This window comes from Falco naumanni, chromosome 4 (genome assembly GCF_017639655.2).
Source record: "Falco naumanni isolate bFalNau1 chromosome 4, bFalNau1.pat, whole genome shotgun sequence".
Classification (NCBI taxonomy): Eukaryota; Metazoa; Chordata; class Aves; order Falconiformes; family Falconidae; genus Falco; species Falco naumanni.
In genome coordinates this window covers 68,787,386-68,809,398 of record NC_054057.1, presented here as the reverse complement: position 1 = coordinate 68,809,398, position 22,013 = coordinate 68,787,386, and the positions used below count along the sequence as shown (strand labels likewise).

At 59.8% G+C, this 22,013-nt stretch overlaps 2 protein-coding genes across 4 annotated transcripts; both read left to right on the top strand.

The window, feature by feature from the left end:
• The first annotated feature begins 513 nt into the window (after positions 1-513).
• SLC5A5 (solute carrier family 5 member 5) lies at positions 514-7,083 on the top strand. Its single transcript, XM_040590464.1, has 16 exons — positions 514-585; positions 1,288-1,478; positions 1,682-2,204; positions 2,304-2,369; positions 2,690-2,741; positions 2,872-2,939; positions 3,002-3,156; positions 3,270-3,410; positions 4,062-4,191; positions 4,349-4,437; positions 4,560-4,672; positions 5,166-5,236; positions 5,490-5,576; positions 5,888-6,093; positions 6,621-6,724; positions 6,812-7,083. The coding sequence occupies exons 1-16, from the start codon at positions 514-516 to the stop codon at positions 7,039-7,041; spliced, it is 2,298 nt and encodes a 765-aa protein (XP_040446398.1). The 3' UTR covers positions 7,042-7,083.
• Positions 7,084-7,870: 787 nt separating this feature from the next.
• On the top strand, positions 7,871-20,481 carry CCDC124 (coiled-coil domain containing 124). Of its 3 annotated transcripts, none has more exons than XM_040589630.1 (5): positions 7,871-7,984; positions 9,326-9,497; positions 17,475-17,661; positions 18,038-18,152; positions 18,490-20,481. In XM_040589630.1, exons 2-5 carry the CDS (start codon positions 9,339-9,341, stop codon positions 18,692-18,694), a joined length of 666 nt encoding a protein of 221 aa, XP_040445564.1. In that variant the 5' UTR covers positions 7,871-7,984; positions 9,326-9,338; the 3' UTR covers positions 18,695-20,481. The 3 variants fall into 3 exon arrangements, with proteins under 3 accessions (XP_040445564.1, XP_040445565.1, XP_040445566.1); XM_040589631.1 differs by having other exon boundaries at positions 7,948-8,016; positions 9,323-9,497; XM_040589632.1 differs by lacking the exon at positions 7,871-7,984 and adding an exon at positions 7,988-8,009.
• Positions 20,482-22,013: the final 1,532 nt, after the last annotated feature.

Genomic DNA, 22,013 nt, shown 5'->3' with positions numbered 1-22,013 from the left:
CACCCCACTTGGTGCTGAGCATCCTGACGAACCCAGGCACCTGGCTGGTCCTGCTTCCTCCTGGTGCTGTGGGTACCGCAGGGATGGGCGATGCTCTGCCAGGGCATCCCAGTCCCCGTTCCATCCCACCCCACCACGCAGGGCGAGGGGCTGGATGCTGCCCACAGACCCCTGACCCCTGCATCACATTGCAGGGACCCTCCCTGCCCCACTCACAGCCCTGGCAGGATGGGCTCAGCCCCTTCGCCCCAGTCCTGCCCTGGCCAGCCCAGCCCTGGGGTGCCACCGGTGCCACCGTGCCCTTGGGATCGCCATGGGTCTGGGCATGTGCTGGGGGCTGGGGACATGCAGCATCGCACGCACCCACCAGCGGATGTGGCAGGGCTTGGTAGCCGCCACTCAGTGTTTTTTCCCTTTCTGCCACTCCAACCAGCCCGGCAAAGGGGTGCAGCCGGGGCAGAGGCTGGGAAGGGGGTACTGCTTCCCCCTCATCCCGAAGGACAGGCGGTGGGGATGAGGCCACCAGGGCTGGAGCCAGACCCTGGGCACCAGGAGCCCTCCTCTGGTGATGCCTCCGAAGGGACGGTACCCCCGTGCCCCCACAGTGGCTCCGTCCCCATGTCAGGGCTCTTCCCTGGTCTTGACCCCAGGATTTGAAGGGAAATTCCCATGGGACAAACTTGTCCAGGGGCCAGACGAAACAACACAGCCTTTGTGCTGGGGAATGAGGAAGCCAGCCCAGCCCCACACCTACGTGCCACGTATGACAACGGCTGGAGCCATCCTCCCATCCCTGTGCTCACCGGAGCCACCAGCCAGCTCCTGTGCTCGCCACACTGCCCGCCGGGGTGCTGGGTGCTATGCCACCACTTGGGGTGGCCTGGGGTTAGCGGGTGCCAGCATGTGCAGGAGGGAAGAGGTTATGGATGTGACCCTCGACGGCTCCATCCTCCCTGCTTAGGGTCCCTCCCAGATGCCCACACCCCGGGCTGGAGGAGCTGGAGGCACAGCCAGACCCTCACTGTGGTCTTGTCACCTCACTGCCACCTCAACGGCCACCAAGGACATCACAGCCACCTCCTCCTACCCATCGCGCTCCCCACATCCTCAGGGACCCCCGTACCAGCCCCCTGCTCTCCTCCCCACCTCAGCCCCGGGTTCCTGCTGCTGTGTGGGCTGCTGCATGCAAGCCCACTGCTTTTTTCTGGGTAAAGGTTTAGGGTTGGTTTGTTTTGTCCCCTTGGCTGGAGATAAATTTGGCTCCGCCGGCGGCTCTGCCCCTCCCAGTTTGTGCTGGTGGTGGCGGGGGGGGGGGGGGGGGGGGGGGGGGGGGGCGGGGGAGGATCGCTCCCGCACCCTGCTGTGAGCCTCAGGTGCCCGTCGTCCGCGGAGCCACGGAGCCTCGGTGCCCGGTGCGCTCTGGAGCAGCTGGACCCGCCGCTGCCGCTCTCCTCTCGGTGCGGGCAAGGAACCAGGAGGTATTTCGGGCAATTCCCTTTGCAGCTCGGGCTCTGCCCTTGGCAGCCCAACACCCACGGGCTGCTCGGCACGGACCTTCCCCGGGATGGGGACAGGATGGGACAGGACGGGATGGGGCATCAGCCACTCTCACCGCTCCGTGCACCAACTGTTGCACGTTGAGTGTCGGTCAATAATTGCACGGAATTTTCTCCCCCTCCAGTTTGACCGCCCTCGGATGCACTGGTGCTGCCGTGCCCTGGCCTAGCTGTCCGTGCCACAACATCCACAACATCCCCGTGCTGCGGCCCCCTGCTGTGTCCCTGTCCCTCTGCAGGTGCCTGGCTGGGGGCTCCCCCTCTGCGGTCGCCACGCTGGCCCCGGCGGGGAGCCCGGAGGTGTGGGTGCCGGAGCGGCTCACCTTCAGCCTCTGGGACTACGGGGTCTTCGGGCTGATGCTGTTGATCTCCACCGGCATCGGGCTCTTCCACGGCCTCGCCAAAGGCGGCCAGAAAACCTCGGAGGATTTTTTCACCGGGGGACGACGGATGTCGGCGCTGCCCGTGGGGCTCTCGCTCTCAGCCAGCTTCATGTCAGCCATCCAGGTGCTGGGGGTGCCGGCGGAGGCGTACCGGTACGGAGCCAAATTCCTCTGGATGTGTCTGGGGCAGCTGCTCAACTCGCTGCTCACCGCCCAGCTCTTCCTCCCTGTCTTCTACCGCCTGGGGCTCACCAGCACCTATGAGGTGAGCACGGGGAGGGGGGACCCATCCTGCCCCGGCACAGCCCCTGGGGTGCCCCGATGCTGGGACAGCCCTGACGTGCTGCCTTGTCCTTGTCCCCAGTACCTAGAGCGGCGGTTCAGCAGAGGCGTCCGGCTGTGCGGGACCCTGCAGTACGTGGTGGCCACGGTGCGTGTCTGCGGTGCACGGGTGGGATGGGGACAGCGGGGACGTGGCACCCAGCAAGGGCTTGGATCTGGCCGTGCTGGTGCTGCCCTGAGCCCCTGGGAAGCGTCCTCGTTCCCGTGCTCTTGTTTTCCATGCTCAAAGCAAATAGTGCTCGGTGGGAGCCTTGTTTTGAATGAAAACCCCAGTGTTTTCCCAGCGCTCTCATGCTGGGCTTGGGCAGCACTGTCACACTAAACCCCCGTCCCCGTGGGCGCCACCGTCACCTGCCTAGCACCCGCGGTGCCAGGGAGATGGGGTGCTGATCCCCCCTCTTCCTACAGATGCTGTATACAGGGATCGTCATCTACGCCCCTGCCCTGATCCTCAACCAAGGTGCGGTGGGGAGGTGGGGGCTGCCCTACATCGTGTCCCTGACCCCGCACTGGGGACATCTCAGCCCTGTCCCACCCCGGGCATCGTTTGCACCCTGGGGCCCTGCTCAGCACCTTCCCTTCTCCTTCAGTGACCGGACTGGACATCTGGGCATCCCTGCTCTCCACCGGAGCCATCTGCACCTTCTACACCACCATAGTGAGTGAGCGAGGGGGGTCCCAGGGGTCCCCAGCGCTCACTCATGGCTCCATCCTGCACAGGGCGGGATGAAGGCTGTCATCTGGACAGACGTCTTCCAGGTCTTTGTGATGCTCTCCGGCTTCATCGCCGTCATCATCCGGGGGGTGCTGCTGGTGGGGGGTCCTGCCAGGGTGCTGGGCATCGCCACCAATGGCTCCAGGGTGAACTTTGGCGAGTGAGTCCCCGCACCCCTGTGCGTGCTGACCCCACTAGCCCTGCCCCAGGGTGCCGGGGGTGGGTGCCAGCCCTGGCTCACCCCCCGCCATGGCGGTGTGCTGCTGTGCCCAGCTTCAACCCTGACCCGCGGAGCCGGTACACGGTGTGGACCTTCCTGCTGGGCGGCACACTGGTCTGGCTCTCCATGTACGGTGTCAACCAGGCCCAGGTCCAGCGCTATGTGGCCTGCAGGACCGAGAGGGAGGCCAGGATGTGAGTCCTTGGTGCTGCAGGGATCCCCTGCGTCCTGCTCTGCCTGGGACAGTGATTGGGGGCGAGGGGCTGATCGGGGGGAGGTGGCTTGCACACCAGCCTGGCCCCCTTAGGGACCCCAGTGCCTACAGCCCTGCACAGACCCTGCACCTTTGCACGGACCTTGCACCCCTGCATGGACCCTGCACTCCTGCACTGCCCTTGCATGCTTGCATGGACCCTGCACCCCTGCATTGCCCCTGCATGCTTGTATGAACCTTGCACGCCTGCACAGACCCTATATCCTTGCACGGACCCCTGAACAGACCTGGCAGCCCTGCATGGATCCTGCAGCCCTGCACGGAGCTGGAACCTACCCAGCACCCTTGTACAGACCCTGCACCTCTGCATAACCCCTGCACTGCCCCTGCATGCTTGCACACCTTGCATCCCTGCACAGACCTTTGCACAGACGCTGTATCCTTGCACAGACCCTGCACCTGCACAGACCCTGTATCCTTGCATGGACCCCTGCACGCACCCCTGCATGGACGCTGTATCCTTGCACGGACCCTGTATTCTTGTACGGACCTTGCACCCCTGCACGGACCCTGCACCCTGCAGGGCCCCTGCCTCCCTGCTCAGCCGGGCGTGCTCCTGCTGCACTCACAGGGCACTGCTGGTGAATCAAGTGGGGCTCTTCAGCATCGTCTCCAGTGCGGTGGCCTGTGGCCTGGTGATGTTTGCACTGTACAAGGACTGCGACCCCCTCCTGGCTGGCTACATCTCAGCCCCCGACCAGGTACCGGTCCCCCGCCAGGTCTGCCCTCTTCAGCACCAAACTGAGGGCAGCGAGGTGGAGGGGTGAGAAGGGACCCCTAGGGCCCCGGCACAGCCCCGCTGCAGGGGCTGGGGTCCCCTGGGGTCCTGCCTCGCCCTGCAGCCGCCTCACCCTGCAGTACATGCCCTACCTGGTCCTTGACATCTTCGAGACGTCCCCGGGGGTGCCGGGTCTGTTCCTGGCCTGCGCCTACAGCGGGACCCTCAGGTGAGGACAGGGCACCCCTCGCCCCAAGGGGTCCCCACACCTCCCCGTGGAAGGGGGCTCCGGGCTCCCCCCCGCAGGCTGCCGGCATCGGGGCTGAGCGCTGCCGCCTGCCTGCGCCCCAGCACGGCCTCCACCAGCATCAATGCCATGGCAGCCGTCACCGTCGAGGACCTCATCAAGCCCCGGCTGCCCACGCAGTCACCGCAGAGGCTGACCCTCATCTCCAAGGGGCTGTGTGAGTGGGCATGGCAGTCAGGCCGTGCTGTGCTGTGCCATGCCATGCCATGCCATGCAACGCCGTGCTGTGCTGTGCCATGCTACCCCAACCTGTCACATGCCATCCCATGCTATGCCACACATGCTCCTCCCATCTTGTGTTGCATGGCACTGTTTTGTGCCATGCTGCGCCATGCCATGTCGTGCTGCACTGAGCTGTGCTGTGCCATGGTGCACAGCATGGTGCCATGCCGTGCCACGCCATGCCACGCCATGCTGCCCTGCACTGTGCCATGCTGTGCCATGCCATGCCGGGCCATGCGGGGCCATGCCGTGCTATGCCATGCCATGTCATGCCATGCCATGCCATGCCATGCTGTGCCGTGCCGTGCAGTGCTGTGCTGCACTGTGCCATACCATGCTGTGCCATGCCATGCCATGCCGTGCTGTGCTGTGCCACACCATGCCGTGCCATGCCGTGCTGTACTGAGCCTTTCCTGTCTCCCCCGCAGCACTCATCTACGGCACCTCGTGCATCACGGTGGCTGCTCTGGCCTCGCTGCTGGGTGGCGGTGTGCTGCAGGTGAGCCCCCCACGCAGGGCCGCATCCGGCACAGGGCCGTGGTCACCCCGCAGCCCCCTGCCCTTGCCCACCATGCCTGGCCAAGCAGGATCTGCCACGCACCGCTGGGTGCCAGAGAGCCCTGGAGCCGGCTGGGCTGCCGCGGCAGGGGGGTCTGGGGCAAAGCCAAGCTCCATCCTTGTGCTCCTTGACCCCCCCAAGCCCCCCAGCCCCACGCTGGGCGGCAAGGCAGAGCTCTCCGTCCCCCTTGCAGGGCTCCTTCACCGTCATGGGGGTGATCAGCGGCCCGCTGCTGGGCGCCTTCGTCCTGGGCATGTTCCTGCCCATGTGCAGCACAGCCGTGAGTCCGCAGCGGGGGGACTGGGGGAGCTCTGGGGGTCCTGCCGCAGCCCCTGCCCTGGCCGTGAGTCTGCAGCGGGGGGACTGGGGAGGGACTCTGGGGGTCCCGCCGCAGCCCCCTGCCCCGGCCATGAGTCTGCAGCGGGAGGACTGGAACTGGGGGGCTCCAGGGGTCCCACCACACACAGCCCGTTGAGGGGGGGGTGGCTCTGGGAGTCCCGCTGCAGCCCACTGTGGGGTGGGGGTGGTTCCAGGGGTCCCGCTGCAGCCCCCTGCCCCGGCTGTGCTGGCAAGACCCTCTCCTGTGCCCAGGGCGTGCTGGGGGGGCTGGGCGCTGGCTTCGCCCTCTCTTTCTGGGTGGCGGTGGGGGGCACCCTGTACCCCCCCAGCGCCGCCACCATGGGGGTGCTGCCCTCCTCCGTGGCCCACTGCCCACTCCGCAACCACACTGCTGCTGGGAACCGCACCGGCCTGCTGGGACCCCCGCCCACCCCCGCCGAACCCCCGGCACTGCCACGGTGAGGGGCATCGCCCGGGGGGGGGACCATCGTTTGGGGCCGGGGGGGCAGGGCAGCAGGGGGGAGACCTGGGGCGGGGGGGCTTCTGCGATGTCACAGCGCTCGCTTTGTGCACTGTGACGTCAAAAAGCACTTTTCTTGTTCCTTGTGATGTCACAGTGCTTCCCCTGTTCGCTGTGACGTCACACCGTTACTGACATCACACTTCTTTCTTCCGTGTGGTGTCATGCTGCTTTCCCTGTTCACTGTGATGTCACACCGCTTTCCCTGTTCACTGTGACATCACTCTGCTTTCCCTGTTTGCTGTGATGTCACACTGTTTTCTTTGTTCCTTGTGACATCACACCGCTTCCCCTGTTCACTGTGACGTCACACTGTTCTACCTGTTTGCTGTGATGTCACAGTGCTTTCCCTGTTTGCTGTGATGTCACACCACTTTCCCTGTTTGCTGTGATGTCACACCACTTTCCCTGCCGGCTGTGATGTCACACAGCTGTCCCTGCGGGCCCTGACCCCTCTCCCCACAGGCCAGCCGTTGTGGGTGACTTCTACGCCATCTCATACTTGTACTACGGGGCGCTGGGGACCCTCACCACGGTGGTGGCGGGGGTCCTGCTCAGCTTCTTGCCAGGTGAGGCTGGGGGCGGGTGGGGACATGGCCCTGCACTGGGGTCCCCCCCCGGCCTGCCCCCCCCCCATGGCTCCCCCTTTCCCGCAGGGCTGACCAAGCAGCGGCAGCTGCCCCTGGGTGTGCTGTGGTGGGACATCACAAAGCAGATGTCCTCAGTGTCCCCCATGGGGGCCAGGACCCCTGGGGAGGAACCCCCGGGCAAGGCCGAAGCCCCCCTGATGCTGTTGGAGAGGCGGGATGGGGAGGGCGGCCCCTCTCGGGCCCCCCCCGAGTCCGTCACCACCACTGACCAGCTGCTGCAGGAGACCCACGTGTAGGGCGTGGGGGGTGGCCAGCCGCGATGGGACAGCGGGACAGGGGTCCCCAATAAAGGAGCTGTCACTTGGAGGAGCCTGTCCTTGGGGGGCTGGGGGGGGCCAGGGGACATGGGTGCCCATCCCTCCGGGGGTGCAGCTGGGCTGGTATGCAGGGGACAGACTGCAGGGGGACACGGGGACAGGGAAATGGAGGGACATGGGGACAGGGACACACGAGGACAGGGGAACAGGGGGGATGGGGGAACATGGGGACAGGGGTGGGGGATAGGGGAGTGGGGGATGGGGGGACAGGGGGATATGGGGACAGAGGGATAGGGGGAAATGGGGACAGGAGGACCAGGGGCCAGGGGCAGGACAGGGGGAGTGGGGGACATAGGGACAGGGGGATGGGTGGATGGGCTGGACATGGGGAATGGGGAGCGGGGTCTTGCCGTGCCGATGGGGCGGGGTCTGCCCCGCTAAGCCCCTCCCACCCCTGTGACAATGCCCCCCGCCCCGCTAAGCACCACCCACCCAGCTAACAAAGAGCCTCGCCCCGCTAAGCCCCGCCCATCACGTGAGGCCCCGCCCCTCCTGGCCCCGCCCACAGCCTCCGCAGGAGCCGCTCGGCCGCGCCGTCTTGGGGGGGGCGCCGCCATCTTTGTGCCGGGCAACGGAGGCGGCGGCGGCGGCCGGACCGTGGGCTCTCCCCCGGCCTTCCCGCCACGCTACGGGCGCTGCCGTGGGCGGCGGCTGTTGTCCGGCCCGCCGCTCCCCGCAAACCGGGCCCGGCGCGTTGCGAGGGCAGAGCAGACCGTGCCCTTAGCAAAGATGGCGGCGGCGGGACGCGCGCCCTGACAGCCGCCGGCGTCGCTCGCCTCGCCCCGCCCCGCCCCTCCCGCTGGAGCGACAGCGCGCACCGGTGACGTATAAGACGCGCGACGGCCGGAGCGGTGGGGACCGGGTAGGAGCGGGCCTGGACCCGGGCGGTGGGCTCGGGGCCGGCCTGAGGGGAGAGGCTGGGCCGGGGGTGCGGGAGGGGAAGGGCTGGGCTGGGGGTGACGGGGCAGGGAGGCCTGGGGAGGGTTTGAGGGGAGGAGGGAGGACTGGGGGGGCAGGCCTGTGCCTTGGGGGAGGGCAGGGGGCCGAGGAGGGTGGGGGGCTCGGAGGGGGGCTGGGGGGCTCGGGGAAGGGGCTGAGGGCGAGGGGCCGGGCATGTGGGGTGGGGTGGAGGGGGAAAGCTGTCCCTTCCCTGAGCAAATGGGGGTGGGCAGCCCGGGGGGGCTCTGTCGAGGGAGGGGAGGGCTGGTGGGGGCTCTGTAGGGCCCCAGGACGCGGTGGGGTGCTGGGGACACTGGTGTGGAGCGGGGCTCTGGCCTCGGGGCAGGCCGGCTCTGGGTGCGGGACCTGGCGCTGGGCTGGGCCCTTGTGGCACTGGGAGCGACCCGTGCCCTCCCACGCACCGTTGTGCTGTCCCGCAGCCTTGCCCTGGCACTCTGCCCAGATCGTGCCCTTCAAGAAGGGTCAGAGCACGTATTGGGGAGGAGAAGGGATTTAATCCAGCCCAGGCTTTGGAAAGCCTGGGACTGAAGCAGCTGTCCCTAACCAGCAGCCCTTCTCTGTTGTTTCTTGCTTAGCAAATAGTTATCTGCCGTTAAAAGTAAAGATTTAAGATCCAGAGCATGGTGTCTGCACAGGCAGCGCGGTGAAAAGAAGGGCTTTTCTTAGTGCCTAATTCATTTTGAGGCTCCCATTGTGCCTGGCTTCTAGGACTTTTCCTGCCTTAATGATGCAGGGGAGATTAATACAGCACATCCGTGTGGCTATTTATCCAAGTTAAATGGAGCCACGAGGCTGCGTTTCTGTGCAGTCAGAGGGCGTGATGCAGTGTTTGTGCTGCTTCATCCTTCTCTGCTGGCAGCAGTGAATTCCCCTCAGAGCCTGCTGGTGCAGAACGAAAGCACCCAGCTTCGTTTTGACTCAGCAGCAGAGTGTTTCAGCTTGCAGGGTGGTTGTGCTTTTGATTCAGTACCAGGAACCCAGCAGCTTGGTTTATCGTGTTATTGCAGCACAACACATAGGCAGGAGGAACTGTCCTGCACTGAGGATCTGGGGCAGAGGGAGCAGACTTCCTCATGGGTGAGCTGGGAGATTGCTAGATCTGTTCTGCCCAGGATCTTGAAATAGTGTGAGGCAATAAGGGGCACTTCATGATGTAAACTCCAGCTGTTCCTGCTTCCCAGGGTGATGGTGAACCCAAGGTGCTGTCCAGGGCAAGGGTCTGAACCTCTTTTCCTCTCTACAGAGCACCTTGAGTGATGCCCAAGAAGTTCCAAGGTGAAAATACCAAGTCGGCTGCTGCCCGCGCGAGGAAAGCAGAGGCAAAGGCAGCAGCCGATGCCAAACGTCAGCAGGAGCTGGAAGATGCCTACTGGAAGGATGAAGACAAACACGTGATGAGGAAGGAACAAAGGAAGGTGAATGGCTAGTCAGGTAGACGGGTATCTTCTAGCTGGTCCTTTGCTAAGCCTGTGAGATCCAGGCTTGCTTCTCTTCCTCTGGCCCCTAGCTGTAGCTGTGTCTCCACATGTTGTCCTGTGCTTAGTTTCAGGCAGAAGAGTTGGAACTAGTGGCTTCTCTGGGAGCTAAAAGAAGCTGAGTGTGGGAGTAAGTGTAAGCTTTGATGTGTAGTTCAGAAATCTGGTGGTTCTTAGAGCTGACTTCCCAAGGGAGGCAGTAAAAGCTTTATTGTTGGAATCATTTAAAATTGAATTAAGTAAAGGATCAGGAACTCTGCTGCAGGGCTTGATTTTTTTTGACCAAGCAGTTCTTTAGCTTCTTTCTTTCTTTCTCTTCCTTTCTTAATTTTGCTTTGATTTTTGTAGAAGGAAAAAGGAATCTGCAGGGTCAAGGATTACAGAGCTTTTTTCCCCTCACTGACTTGGTGTGCCCTGCATCAGGACACGTCTCTCAAAAGATTTGCTCTGGTTTGCTCTGCCCTGGGTGCCTGATTGCCTCTGTTCAATGAACAGAGCACTTCAGTGCTCATTTCTGGGTTAGTTGGATTTTAACGTTGTCCAGCATCAGCATGAGACAAATCTACCTTCTGGTTTTGTGGATTTTTCTAGAAACAGTTGTTGTTGTTAATTTAGCTGCCTCTTCTGAAATTATTTCTTTCCTCTCGTGCTAACCAGACAGGACTTTCTATGAACAACGTAAAAGGGATTTATGGGGTTACTGGGTTTGTGCACAGTGAATTTGGTGCTACTGAACTTTGTGTGTTGTACTTGAGCACACTGGCCGGGCAGGCAGGAAGCCAGCACGTCCCCGTGACCTTGGTAGCTGCGTGCTGTGTACGTCTGCGTGAGTTCACCCCTAATATGTGTCTTGATGTTTGGAATTTGGAGTCCTGTGTGCTGTTCCCAACAGAATCCTGTAATGCTGCCTAATTACTTCCTGAACAAGGACTTATTATTGCTTTACTTAAGACTTGGCCAACAGTGACCTATTTGGCTGGGCTTCCAAAACAGCCTCCTGCAGGCAAGGGTCATGGGAGTCTGGAGAGGGGAGCTGTGCCGGGAGCTGGAATTGCTAACTGGAAAACCAGGGTCCATCCCAGAGCTGCAGAGTGGGTTTTGGAAAAATCAGTGAGGTCATTTCTCTTCGTCATCTCAGCTGTCCCCTCTCCTTGCATCAGCATAGCCATAGTCTCTAGGTCTGAATTTCACCTGAATGCTGTGGTTTCGTGTGTTTGCTTCCCAAGGCCCTTCCCTGGGGACATGCAACTCACAGCAGCAGAAGTCTCTGCTCAGATGGGGAGCTGTCATGCCAGAAAGGCTCTGAGCCTCACTGCACCCACACAGGGGCTCTTCCTGCTGCGGGAGCCTCACGCAGGCACTGCCGCAGCTTAAGTAAAGGCTGGGGCTTTGTGTAGGTGAGCAAGTGGCCAACAAACAGGAATGAGTGGGTCGCTGGGGGAAAATAAATCGGTGAAACCTTCCTCAGCTGCTTCTCCAGTGCCATCAGGCTGGAGCATCCCCACAGAGAATGGAATAAGCTGCCTGTGCCCCATCGCATCCCAGCAGGGAAGGGATGCGTGACTCAGCTTGTAAATGACTTTCCATCCTCATCCTAGGGAGGGCAGAAACCAAACCGTTAACAGGAGTCAAACTTCCCCGGAGAAGTAGCTGTTCCGCGGGTGGTGCTGGCATGGAAATAGCGCTGCTGGCCACGGCCATATGTTGCAGGAGGGACTCGTGTCGCTCTCAGCTACAGCACCCGGAGGAGGGGATGGTGGTGTGTGTAGGAGGATGTGCTCAGCACCTCGCAGTCAGCGCTGAGCAGCTCTTCCCAGTTTTTCCAGCTCTTCCCCGTCTCTCCAGGCGATGGCAGTAAGACGTTAATGGCGTCTCAGTGCACCCATGCAGCACTCCTGAATTCCTGCACCACCAGCAGGCAGGAGCAGCTCAGAGCCTTCAGGACGTGCCGAGACCAAGACCAAACCCCCATGCACCCCTTTTGAACCTTTTCCCCCTGCAGATAACCATCGGAGCCTCCGTGAAATAAATGAGAGTGCCGAGCTCTGGTTTTGTTCTGAGGCTTGGTGGCTCTGCGTGGCAGCCTGGTGGTCTTGCTGACAGGGCAGCAATGCACATCAACGTTAATACTCGGTTGTAGGGAAGCTCAGTATTCAAAATGCAGTGCCTGCTGTCGTGAGACTTGCTGTCATCAGATGACTGTCCTGTTGTTGGCTTTTGCTGCGTTTTGGGGTTTCTTTAAACACTGCCACCCCCTGCTCTGAGAGCAGCCTTTGGGGCTGATCTCTGCTAACAGAGGGTGACACTTGTTTGGTGGCTCTGTGATGCATAAAGGAACATCTGAGCTAATATTGCCAACCTGTGATGTGTGTATTCCTCCTCTGGCACTTCAGCACAAGTCACAGCATGTCTCCTTCCCTGGAGAGTGCTGGCTGGAAAGCACAAAGTACATTCTTCTTGCTGGAAGACTTAGGGTTTTACCTAGGTAACTGCTTTTCTTTAAACATTTGGGTGTTTTCATCTTTTCTGTCCCTTCCCACTCTTCTTCTGCAAAGTTAGGCTGCAGCTCAAAGCGCAGCACTCCTCATCAGCCTGATCACAGTGTGGTTTTCTCTGTGCAATTAGCTAAAGTGTGTCATGATGAAACAGCCACGGGCGCGTGTGTGTCCTGGGTAAAACTGCAGGCAGGCTTGGAAGGGTGACAAGCCATTAAATGCACTGGAGCATTATAGGAAGAAAGGACTGGTGGGGTGTCTGTCAAGGGCAGAGGTCTCGCAGACAGTCAGGCCTTCTTCTCTCTGGTGACCTTGGGTTTAACTGCTCTGTGCCCTGTGGGTACGTACAGGGAGATCTCACTGGCTGAGACTGCTGCTGGAGCAGAGGTGTCCGCTGGGAATTTGGCTGCATCTTTTAGTCTCCTTCCCAAACTCCCGCTGGAACATTCTGGCTGAGGGAGATGAGCCCTTCTCCCTGTTCAGGCTGTAGTTTGCCTGGGCTCTCTTTGCTGAGTGCCCATATGCCAGGAAAGCAATTCCTCCTTGTTCAGCAGCAGCTCAAAATCCCTTGGCATCTTTCTTTTTGCCCGGCACGTCATGGCATCGGCAGCACAGTCCTGCAGAGGTTTCTCCTCCAGCTTCACTTGGTGCCTTCAATGGAAAGGGCAAAGGAAGAGCGTGTGGGTGATGTAGGAGCGAGGAGACTTCTTCTATATACAGGGACTGAGGAAAGATTTAAGTTAAATGCAGGGTGAGTACTTGTGCTAGAAGAGTGCAGATAGTACATGAGGGAGCAAGGACTCTTGGTGTGAGTTTTACGCCTTTATCATTCCCATTAGCCTTGGTCACAGGGTGTGGGCTGGCAGCTTGTGTACCGACAGGTCCCAGCTGCAGTGGTATCGCAGACAGGCAAGTGGTGACTTTCTCTCCCCCCTGTCCTCTGATTCAGTGCAGAATTACTCAGCTGTGAGCACCAGCTCTTATTCAGATAAAATGTGAGACAGGTCAAATGACTGTTCTTCCCTCTTCGGAGGATGTCTGCGTGGAACCAGGTATGCAGTACTGAAATCTGGTGGGTTGAATGAGCAATGCAGGGGACAGAGGTGCAGCAGAAAGACCCCTGATGACACCAGCCTGGGGTTCAGACCCCCAGAACCAACTTCCTCATGCCTGCTTTGACTCCCTGTGGGCAACGGAAGGGGTGTGTTTCATCCCGTCTGTAGCAGTTTGACCTTGGCTGGATGCAAGCTGCCCACCAAAGCCACTCTCGCTCCCTTGCTCAGCTGGACAGGGGAGAGAAAACACAGCAAAAGGCTCGTGGGCTGAGGTGAGGACAGGGACATCACTCAGCAGTTACCATCACAGGCAAAACAGTCTCGACTTGGGGACATCAGTTTAATTTATTACCGTTGAAATCAGAGTAGGGTAATGAGAAATAAATGCAAAACTTAAAAACACCTTCCCCCACCCCCCTGCTTCCTCCCAGGCACAACTTCACTCCCGATTTCTCTCCCTCCTCCCCACCAGCAGCGCAGGGGACAGGGAGTGGGGCTGTGGTCAGTTCATCGCACATCTCTGCTGCTCCTTCCTCCGCAGGGACAGGGCTCCTCACGCTGTCCCTGCTCCAGCGTGGGGTCCCTCCCATGGGAGACTCCTCCACCAGCTTCTCCAACGTGAGGAGTCCTCCAGTGGGCAGTGGGTCTTCCTGAGCTGCTCCAGTGGGGGTCCCCGGGGGGTCCCCAGCCTGGGCTCCTCCCCACGGGGGCACAGGTCCTGCTGGGAGCTGCTGCAGCGTGGGCTGCCCACGGGTCGCAGCCCCCTGCCCCGGCATGGGGTCCTGCCTGGGCTGGGGGGGGGAAACTGCTCCCCCGTGGGCTCCATGGGCTGGGGGCACAGCCTGCCTCGCCGGGGGCTTCCCCTTGGGCTGCCGGGGAACCTCTGCTCCGGTGCCTGGAGCCCCCCCGGCCCTCCTTCCTCACTGACCTGGGTGCCTGCAGAGCTGCTGCTCTCGCATATCCTCACTCCTCTCTTCTGCTGCAATTTGTTGCACAGGTGGTTTTTTGCCCCTTTTCTTAAATCTGTTATCCCAGAGGTGCTATGACCATCGCTGATGGGCTCAGCCTTGGCCAGCGGCAGGTCCGTCTTGGAGCTGGCGTTGGCCCTATCAGACGTAGGGGAGGCTTCTAGCAGCTTCTTACAGAAGCCACCCCCGTAGCCCTCACCCCTGCTACCAAAACCTTGCCACACAAACCCAATGCACCATCTTCAAGCTCTGCTGTACCTCAGAGAGCGTGGTGAGCACTTGGACAAACTCCAGGTTGGTTATGCCCCACTTGCTCTCCGACTGCGTCATATTTTTGCATTGTGGTGCTCTTCTGCCGTGCGAGAAGCGGTGTGCTTCACCAGGCTGGTGGCGTGCTTTCCAGCCGTCCTCAGGGCCTCATGCTAAGAGGTTGATTGGGAGCACTGCTGCTTCAATTGACCGCTTGCTCTCAAAGCTGTGTGCGTGGAACCTTGTTCTCCTTCTGTCTAGCAGGTGGAAAGCTGTTCTGAAAGCTAATGAATTGCTCCTTGCTCAGGCGGTTCTCTGCGAGGCTGGAAACTCGCGTTTCAACACACAAATCCTCGGGAACAGGAGTGTCCAGCTAAATGGATCTCACCCCCGGCTCGTCCCAGTGCCCTGCGGAGCGGAGCAATGTCGAGGGAGATTATTAATTTCCTTTCCAATTTTCTAATAGCTTTGTGGTATGTTTCACTTTGAGAAATCCAAGCCTCTCTTTCATCAGGACGTTTACGATTCATAAAGGATTAGTCTGGTTTGGCCCAACCTGAGAAAAGTCTCCAAAAATTACAGCTTCAGGCCCCTTGGGCTTTGGGATCAGTGAGCAGGCAGCTCCACGCTGCTGCTTCCGAGCACCATGAAAGGTGCAGAGCAGACCTGGACGTGATGGGCCACTGGGGGAAACCTGAGCATGTAGATTTTGCAGGTCTTGTGACAAATTAGTAGCGGGTGCCAGCTTATTTACTTTCTGCAAATAGAAACTCAATTGTAAATGTCAGAGAGCAGGGAGTAGCATACACTGGCAGCTGGGGCAGAGGAGTAATTGGATGTCCCCTGCAGCACGCAGTGCAGGAGGAAGGCTCTGCACCCTGCTTGCACCTCTGTTTCCCCTTCGCTAAGTGGATGTGTCCTCTTTGGAGTGTTTTGTTTGAAAGGAGCTAACAGCAGCAGAGCATTATCCTTGAATTTCTGCTCTGTCAGACGTGTTGTCATCTCAGCTGGGGCTGTGTGATGTGAGACAGGCTGCTGAGCTAGCTGCCTTGTAGGACAGTTCCCTTTCTGTAATAAGCAGGGGTAAAAGATAATCTTCTCTAACTATAAATAACATTTCTGTTTTGGAATGTCTTGCTCCCCTTCCCTTAGGTCATTAGTACTTGTGTATTCAATCCTTATCTGTCTCCTGAATTATTCAAGTCACAACCACGCCTGCAGCCTTGCTGAGGTGCTCACCATGCCAGCAGGTTCTCTGGGTTACCTTGTTCAGTCACCCCTGAGCGTCAGAGTCGGGATGAGCAGTGTGGGGACAGTTTCTTTGCACTAGCCCCCCTTCCGGGCATGATACCAGTGTCCTGAATATGCGGTGCTGCTTCTCTTGCATGTGCTTTACATCTAATTAAATGGCTTACTCTGCCTGCTGGACCTTCTGTGATTTCTGTGGCACTCCTTCTGTTTTAGCATATTAATCTCTCCCGTTTGGGGATTTCTCCTGCATTCTTCCTTAAAACTGCCTGATGCTCAAGCGGAGGCTGGTGGCCAAGCCGGAGATCCCAGCTGGAGCTGGAGCTGCCCTGCCCTGCGCTGAGTGAGGATGGGCAAAGCACCGTGGCTGTTCTTGCTCAGGCATACCCCTGAGCATAAATTTTTAAGGTGGGAGAAACAGTCTTCCCCCTCCGTTTGTGACACCCTCCCCATTCCAAGAGTGGCCAAAATCCTTCCTAATCTGGGAGACTGAGTACATTTGTTTACTCAGCCTTTACTAGAAGAGGGAGAGGCCTGACAGGAAAGCAGTGGGCAGGGAAAACGGGTGTCTTAAAGAAATAAGTTTACACTTTGAAATCATGCACGGTCCAGTTGCCAGGGCATTGTGTCTCAAGGCACTGGCACTAAGCACTTAATGACCAAGAATTTGAAGACTGCCAGATGTAATAAAGGCTTCATCCCTCTAATGGCTTTTTTCCCATCCTTGGCCCCAGCTGCTCCCAATGAGGCTAGGTGAGCCATCCCTTCCCTTCCCAGCTGGATTGAAAGGCCTGGTCCTTGCTGCACTTGACAGAAGCAGCAGTAGCCTGAGGGTGTGTTTTGATTCAGCATTTGTGGGCTTTGATTCTGTGTTTTGATGAGGTTTTTCTTTAAACTCTTGAGCTGTGGAGCAACTTACAGGGGTTTTTTGTTTAATAGTGTCTCAAACCCCAGACCTGCTTACCATCTCCAATGTGAGCCCTACCCCAATGTGTGTAATTCTGCTCTTACTCCTTAAACACCGATGAAGGCAGCAGGTTGCATTACTGCCGGGGTGGTTTGGCTGCGCAGCTGCCTTTGAGTAAACCAGTTCCATTAACGCTCGATCAGTTTGTTGTGCCATCCCTGTGAATAATGGATGAGAGCCGTAATTAAGTGTCCATATAACTAACCTCAATGTGAAATGCTTTGCAGCATGTGATGCTGCTCCAGACAGAGATGTTCACTTGTTGTTTCTTTTTGCCAGACCATACAGGCTTTGGGAGAGGAGGAAAAAACCTCCAAGCCAAAGTGCTGAAAGCCCCTGAGGGCCTGTTGCATGGTCTTGTCACCCTCTTCCCTGAGCCTTGGAGGGCAAAGTGGCTCTTAAACTCCTTTTGGAGCACTTTAAAATTACTACAAGAGCTGCAGTGCTTGTTGGATTTGGTCTAACGGCCTGTCCCAGCTCGTGGGGAGGGGTGTGAGCCAGACCTGAGGACAAATTCAGCCTCTTGACTGGCTTGTCTCGAACGACTGCTGAACTTTCAACCTCTGACCACTTATTAAAATTAAAATGGAAAATTTAATCTGATTGTCAGCAGTCCTGACTGGTACCTCCTGCTCCTTCTCGATAGCAGGGTTGTGTTTCGCAGTGCTGGCATCATGGGGAGCCAGCTCATGGTTGCAGACAGGGCAGGGACAGGGGAATTACTATTCTGAAAGGACTATCGCTGTCTCTCTGGAGGTCAGGGGGAAACAGCCAACGTCCTTTCTGATAAGGTGCGGTCAGTGCTGCGTTAGCTGCAGAAATGAGGTGCCTGTTCCTGTTCAAGCGAGGTTCCCTGATCCTGTAAGGGATGGTTTGATCCCTCTGCCTTACCAAGGTGTAAGGATGGAGGTGACCTGGTCCTCTCTCCCTTTCAGGAAGAGAGGGAGAAGCGGCGGCTGGAGCAGCTGGAGCGCAAGAAGGAGCTGCAGCGCTTGCTGGAGGAGGAAGACTCAAAGCTGAAAGGGAAGTCGCCCAAGCAGGTCACTCCGGGCAAAGTCACCAGGGCCCAGATCGAGGAGACAATCAGAAAAGACCAGCAGCAGAAGGAGAATGCAGATACAGGTTCGATGATACCATAGAAAGGCCCTGACAGCAGTGGGGGGGCTGGGAGGTGGGAAGGGGAGGGCTGTTCCTTTTTTACCTACTGTCTCTGAAGGACAAAGTGTTTGGAAAGCAAGAACTGCCTGCAGCTCTGCTCTGTGCTGCATGTTTTGCTGCGTCTGGGTCTAACACCCAAATGGGGGGGAAAGAAACGTCCTGTCACCTTGAGGTGGAGAAACAGAGCTGCAGAGCAGGCACACTTCCAGGACTGGGACTCAACTCTGGCTGGGTTTTCTCAGCACTTTCTTCAGAGTGCTCTGGAAAACCCTCTTCTGAGGGTTCTGTGTGGGCTGGATTTGACATTAACGGCTCTCCCTTTCCCCGCCTGCCTCTGCAGTGGAGAAGGAGAAGACTCACTTGGAGGTCCCCTTGGAAGAAAACATCAACAGAAGGGTACTGGAGGAAGGATCGGTGGAGGCCAGGACAATTGAAGATGCCATTGCTGTCCTCAGGTATGTGGCCATATCCTACTGCTGCTCTCCTTTGAAGGCATTGCTTTCCTTAGGAGAAATTCTTGCAGATAAAGCCTCCCCCAGAACCAGCTTCGTTTTACGCTTTGACACTGATGTTCTGTCTCCACAGCAAGGACAGGACACATCCCCTGCCCTGTTGTTCTGTGGAGAGTATTTGAAGTGGGCAGGGGAAGTATCACGGGGTTTTCTGCTTTATCACCCGAGTTATTCTGTACACACTTGGTTGCACTGACAGGGGATCAGAGCGGGGCGAGTGGCTGGTGTCTGCAGGGAGGTGTCGCTGACGCGTGTCTCCCTCTGAATTCCCTCCTGGCAGTGTTGCCAATGATCTGGACCGGCACCCCGAGCGCCGGATGAAAGCTGCCTTCACAGCTTTTGAAGAAGTCAATCTGCCACGCCTGAAGCAAGAGAACCCCAACATGCGCCTGTCCCAGCTCAAGCAGCTCCTCAAGAAGGAGTGGATGAAGTCTCCAGAAAACCCCATGAACCAGAGGCACAAGGCTTACAACAGCCAAAAGTAGAACTAGAGCTGATCATCCCCCACGGACAGTGGGCTGGAGCCCCAAGGCTCTGCTCTGATGAAAACAGGAGACACAAGGAACCTCCTCTCTTTTTGTTTCCCTTCCCTGCCCCCACTTTCTGTCTTTCTCTGTTCTTGGATTTAAGTTAAGCAGGAGGCCATGGCTTGCCTCGGGACCCTGCAGCATCCTGCCGTTGTCACTGACGGCCCATCCCCCCACCGTGCTCACCCCTTCACAGGCAGCTGGTGCAGGGCAACCTGGACAGACTAACACTACTCCCATGCTTCCGAATTTGGTTGTTGTCTTACGAGAAAAGCTACTGTCTCTCTCCCAAACCTTCAGCCTGGGCAGCACGTGCAAGGTGCAACGTCAGTGCTGCTGTCTGCCAAGGTAGGGACCCCACCACGCTGGCTAGCACTGTGCGTTAACCCACTCACAGACCTGATCTGAGCCAAACCGCATTCATCCCTGTCTCTACCATGGCTGCGCTGCACCCTCACGCTCTGGCAGGGTGAATTTTTGCAACTGTCCATGAAGAAGGCACTTACCCACTGTTGCTGGAATGTCCCTGAAGAGATTCCAGGCCGGGATTGCTGTTGGCCCTGCCTGCTGCCAGCCACCTCTCTCCTCTTGGTCTTGCCTGGCGGGAGAAAGAACCACAACAGGAGCAGGAGCTCTTGTCAGCACGGGGTTGTGGGGAAGAGGGAAAATAACCTTCCATCTTCAAGGAGGAATGGGAGAAATAACACAGCACAGCGTGGTTCCTGCCTTGTCCGCACAGGACGCTGGTGCCAGACTTCTCTGTGTGACTTTCCTGGTGGCCTTGTCCAAAGCCTCACGCACTGCTGGTGGGACAGGAGGGTTCTTGACGGGGCTGCGACCCTGCTCTACCCAAGAACTGCCCCGAGAAGGGAAGCTGCTGCTTCTCCCATCACTTCTTCCCCTGCCTGCTCCCAGGCAAGAAGGTGCCCTGTGGACCTGTGGAAGGGGGATGTGGGACTGTCAGCTCCGCAGCTTCCTCCGTTCCTCCGCTGCTGGACGGAGGCTCTAAGCTGGCTGTGCCGCTCCTGCTCCCCTCTGGCCAGAGCCCCGTGGTCTCTCCGCTGGCCCAGGCAAAAAGAAATTGGTGAGCTCCCTTGGGAGCCCACGGCAGCACCGGGGCAGGGCTGGAGGGGCTTAGCCCCAGAGCCACGGCAGAGTCCTGCCCCTTGCCTTGAGCAGGCGCTGGGTTTTCCTCTTCCCTCCCCTCTTTCACATCTCTTCTGGTCTCCTTTGGGAACGAAATTCCTTCCTAAGGTCTAAACCCTTGGCCAGGCAGCAGTTGGTGCTCACCGGTGTGTATAACCAGGGCTGCCAAACAGAGACAAACTCATGGCGGGCTTGGCATCCCGCTGGGGTTTCTTCTGACGGTATTAAAGAAATTGGGTTCATCCCAAGCCAGGTAACGGGGAGCATGTGGCCCCCACCCCTGCAGGGGATTGCCGCAAGCGGGCAGGGAGGGTTGCAAGGATCTACCAGGCTGCAGAGGCATTTGCACCTTGGCAGTGAGGGGGTGTGATGCTCTCGAGCTGAAGGTGAAAGCCTGGGGCTGTGTTTTGGGCTCCCCCACCCTCTGCTTGCAGAACCGGGCTGAAGGAGCAGGGCCAGCCCCTGCCGGTGTGTGCCCCCCACCCCTGCTCCCCAAGCACAGCTGGTAAAGATGGGGAGGAACGCACCCTGTGTCTCCCCTTTCTGTGAGTTTGTTGTGTTTGAACCCTATTAAAAATCAGCACACGCATCCCCCCCCCAAACCCTGTGGAGTTGTTGAAGGAATAAAGGGTGGAGGGCTGTGGATTCCCGGCCTCGGGGGGCGATTTGCTCCCCTGAAGCGGCCACTCAGAATCCTGCTGGAGTTTGTTTGGTGGTTCCTGCCTGGATTGGGGATTCCTCGGCTGGGGGGGGGGGGGGGAGGGCTCTTTGTGCCTCCCTCCCCAGCAGGTTGTGGGGTGCGTGGCTGAGGCGCAGCGATGGAGGAGGCTGCAGGCAGCTGCCCTGCCCTTGCCGGCAGCTGACGCGCTACCGAAGCCCCCCGCGCTGCCTGCGCCCTGCCTGCCGGTCCTCCGTGCCGAAATAACGAGCCCACGTGAGTGTTGAGCCCCCCCCCTCCCTGGTCCCCATGTCCCCCAGGCTGCAGGGTGCCCCCCCCTCCATCCGTGGGGGGGAACCTCACCCGCTCCCCCCCTCCATGGTGCAGAGGCCTTGGGCTCTTGGCTTTGTGCAGCGGAGCCCACCCTCCTCCTCCTCCTCCTCCTCCTCGGCACTGCGGCAGTGCTGTCCCCCGGGGGGGCCGGGGGGGGGGGGAATGTTCTGATAGTGACTGCAGGGGGGGCTGCGGCAGGCAGGGCACCCCCTCCCCTGGGGTCCTGGAGGCTCTGCTCCGTGCATGGGGGGTGGAAGGGGGCTAATGGGGGGCTTTGCCCCCCCAGTCCAGGGGAAGGATCCCCCATTGCGAGGGAGGGGTTGTTGGGAAACCTCCCCAGTGCAGGGAGGGGGTTCCCCCGTTACAAAGGGGGGAATCCCTCAGCGGGGGCATGGGACCCCCCCCAGTACAAGTGTGGGGTTAACGCCCCGGCCCCCCCCCACCCCCCATTGGAAAGGTGGGATGTGGGGGGAATCCCGCGGGGCAGGAAGGGGTTAACGAGGGAACACCGCCCCGCGCCGCAGGCCGGGGGGTCCCGGTGTGCCCGCCCCCCGCCCCCCCCACAGTGAAGCGGCTACTGGGGGTGCCCGTGCCCGCCGCGGGGGGGTTCCCCGCTGCCGGAGAGGGGAGGGATTCCCCGCCCCGCCCCTCCGGGGATTCCCCCCCCCCGGGGCGGGGGGGGGCCGCGCTGGCTCCGTGCGCAGCCCGCGGGGGGGGGGGGGGGGCTGCCATGGCAACGGGCTGCTCCGCTGCGGGGGCGGGGGACCCCGCGGGGGGGGGCGGGCACACGGCCCCGGGATCCTCCCGGCGCCCGCGCAGCCGCGCAGGGCTTACACCGGGCATCCCCCCCGCGCCCCCCCTGCACCGGGCATCCCCCCCTCCTCCCGCCACAACGGGCACCCCCCCGGCCCCGGGCACAGAGCACACCCTCTGCAGAATGCACGCTCTGCACCATAACCCCCCCGCGCAATGTGCACACCCCCTGCACCAGACAGCCCCCCGGGCCCCCCCCGCCCTTGAACCACGCACCGCCCCTGCACCATGCAACGCTCCGGGCACCGCTGTGCCTGCCCCCCCTCCGCACGCCAAACACACCCCCCGCATCATGCACCCCCTGCACACTGCAGCAGCGTGCACGTA

Bases quoted from the DNA above. Each gene is read 5' to 3' on its own strand.
- SLC5A5 (XM_040590464.1), top strand. From the start codon at position 514: ATGAGGCCACCAGGGCTGGAGCCAGACCCTGGGCACCAGGAGCCCTCC. The intron at 4,192-4,348 runs GTACCGGTCCCC...CTCACCCTGCAG, and splicing joins ACATCTCAGCCCCCGACCAG to TACATGCCCTACCTGGTCCT. The intron at 6,725-6,811 runs GTGAGGCTGGGG...CCTTTCCCGCAG, and splicing joins CCTGCTCAGCTTCTTGCCAG to GGCTGACCAAGCAGCGGCAG.
- CCDC124 (XM_040589630.1), top strand. From the start codon at position 9,339: ATGCCCAAGAAGTTCCAAGGTGAAAATACCAAGTCGGCTGCTGCCCGC. The intron at 17,662-18,037 runs GTTCGATGATAC...CTGCCTCTGCAG, and splicing joins GAAGGAGAATGCAGATACAG to TGGAGAAGGAGAAGACTCAC. The intron at 18,153-18,489 runs GTATGTGGCCAT...CCCTCCTGGCAG, and splicing joins GATGCCATTGCTGTCCTCAG to TGTTGCCAATGATCTGGACC.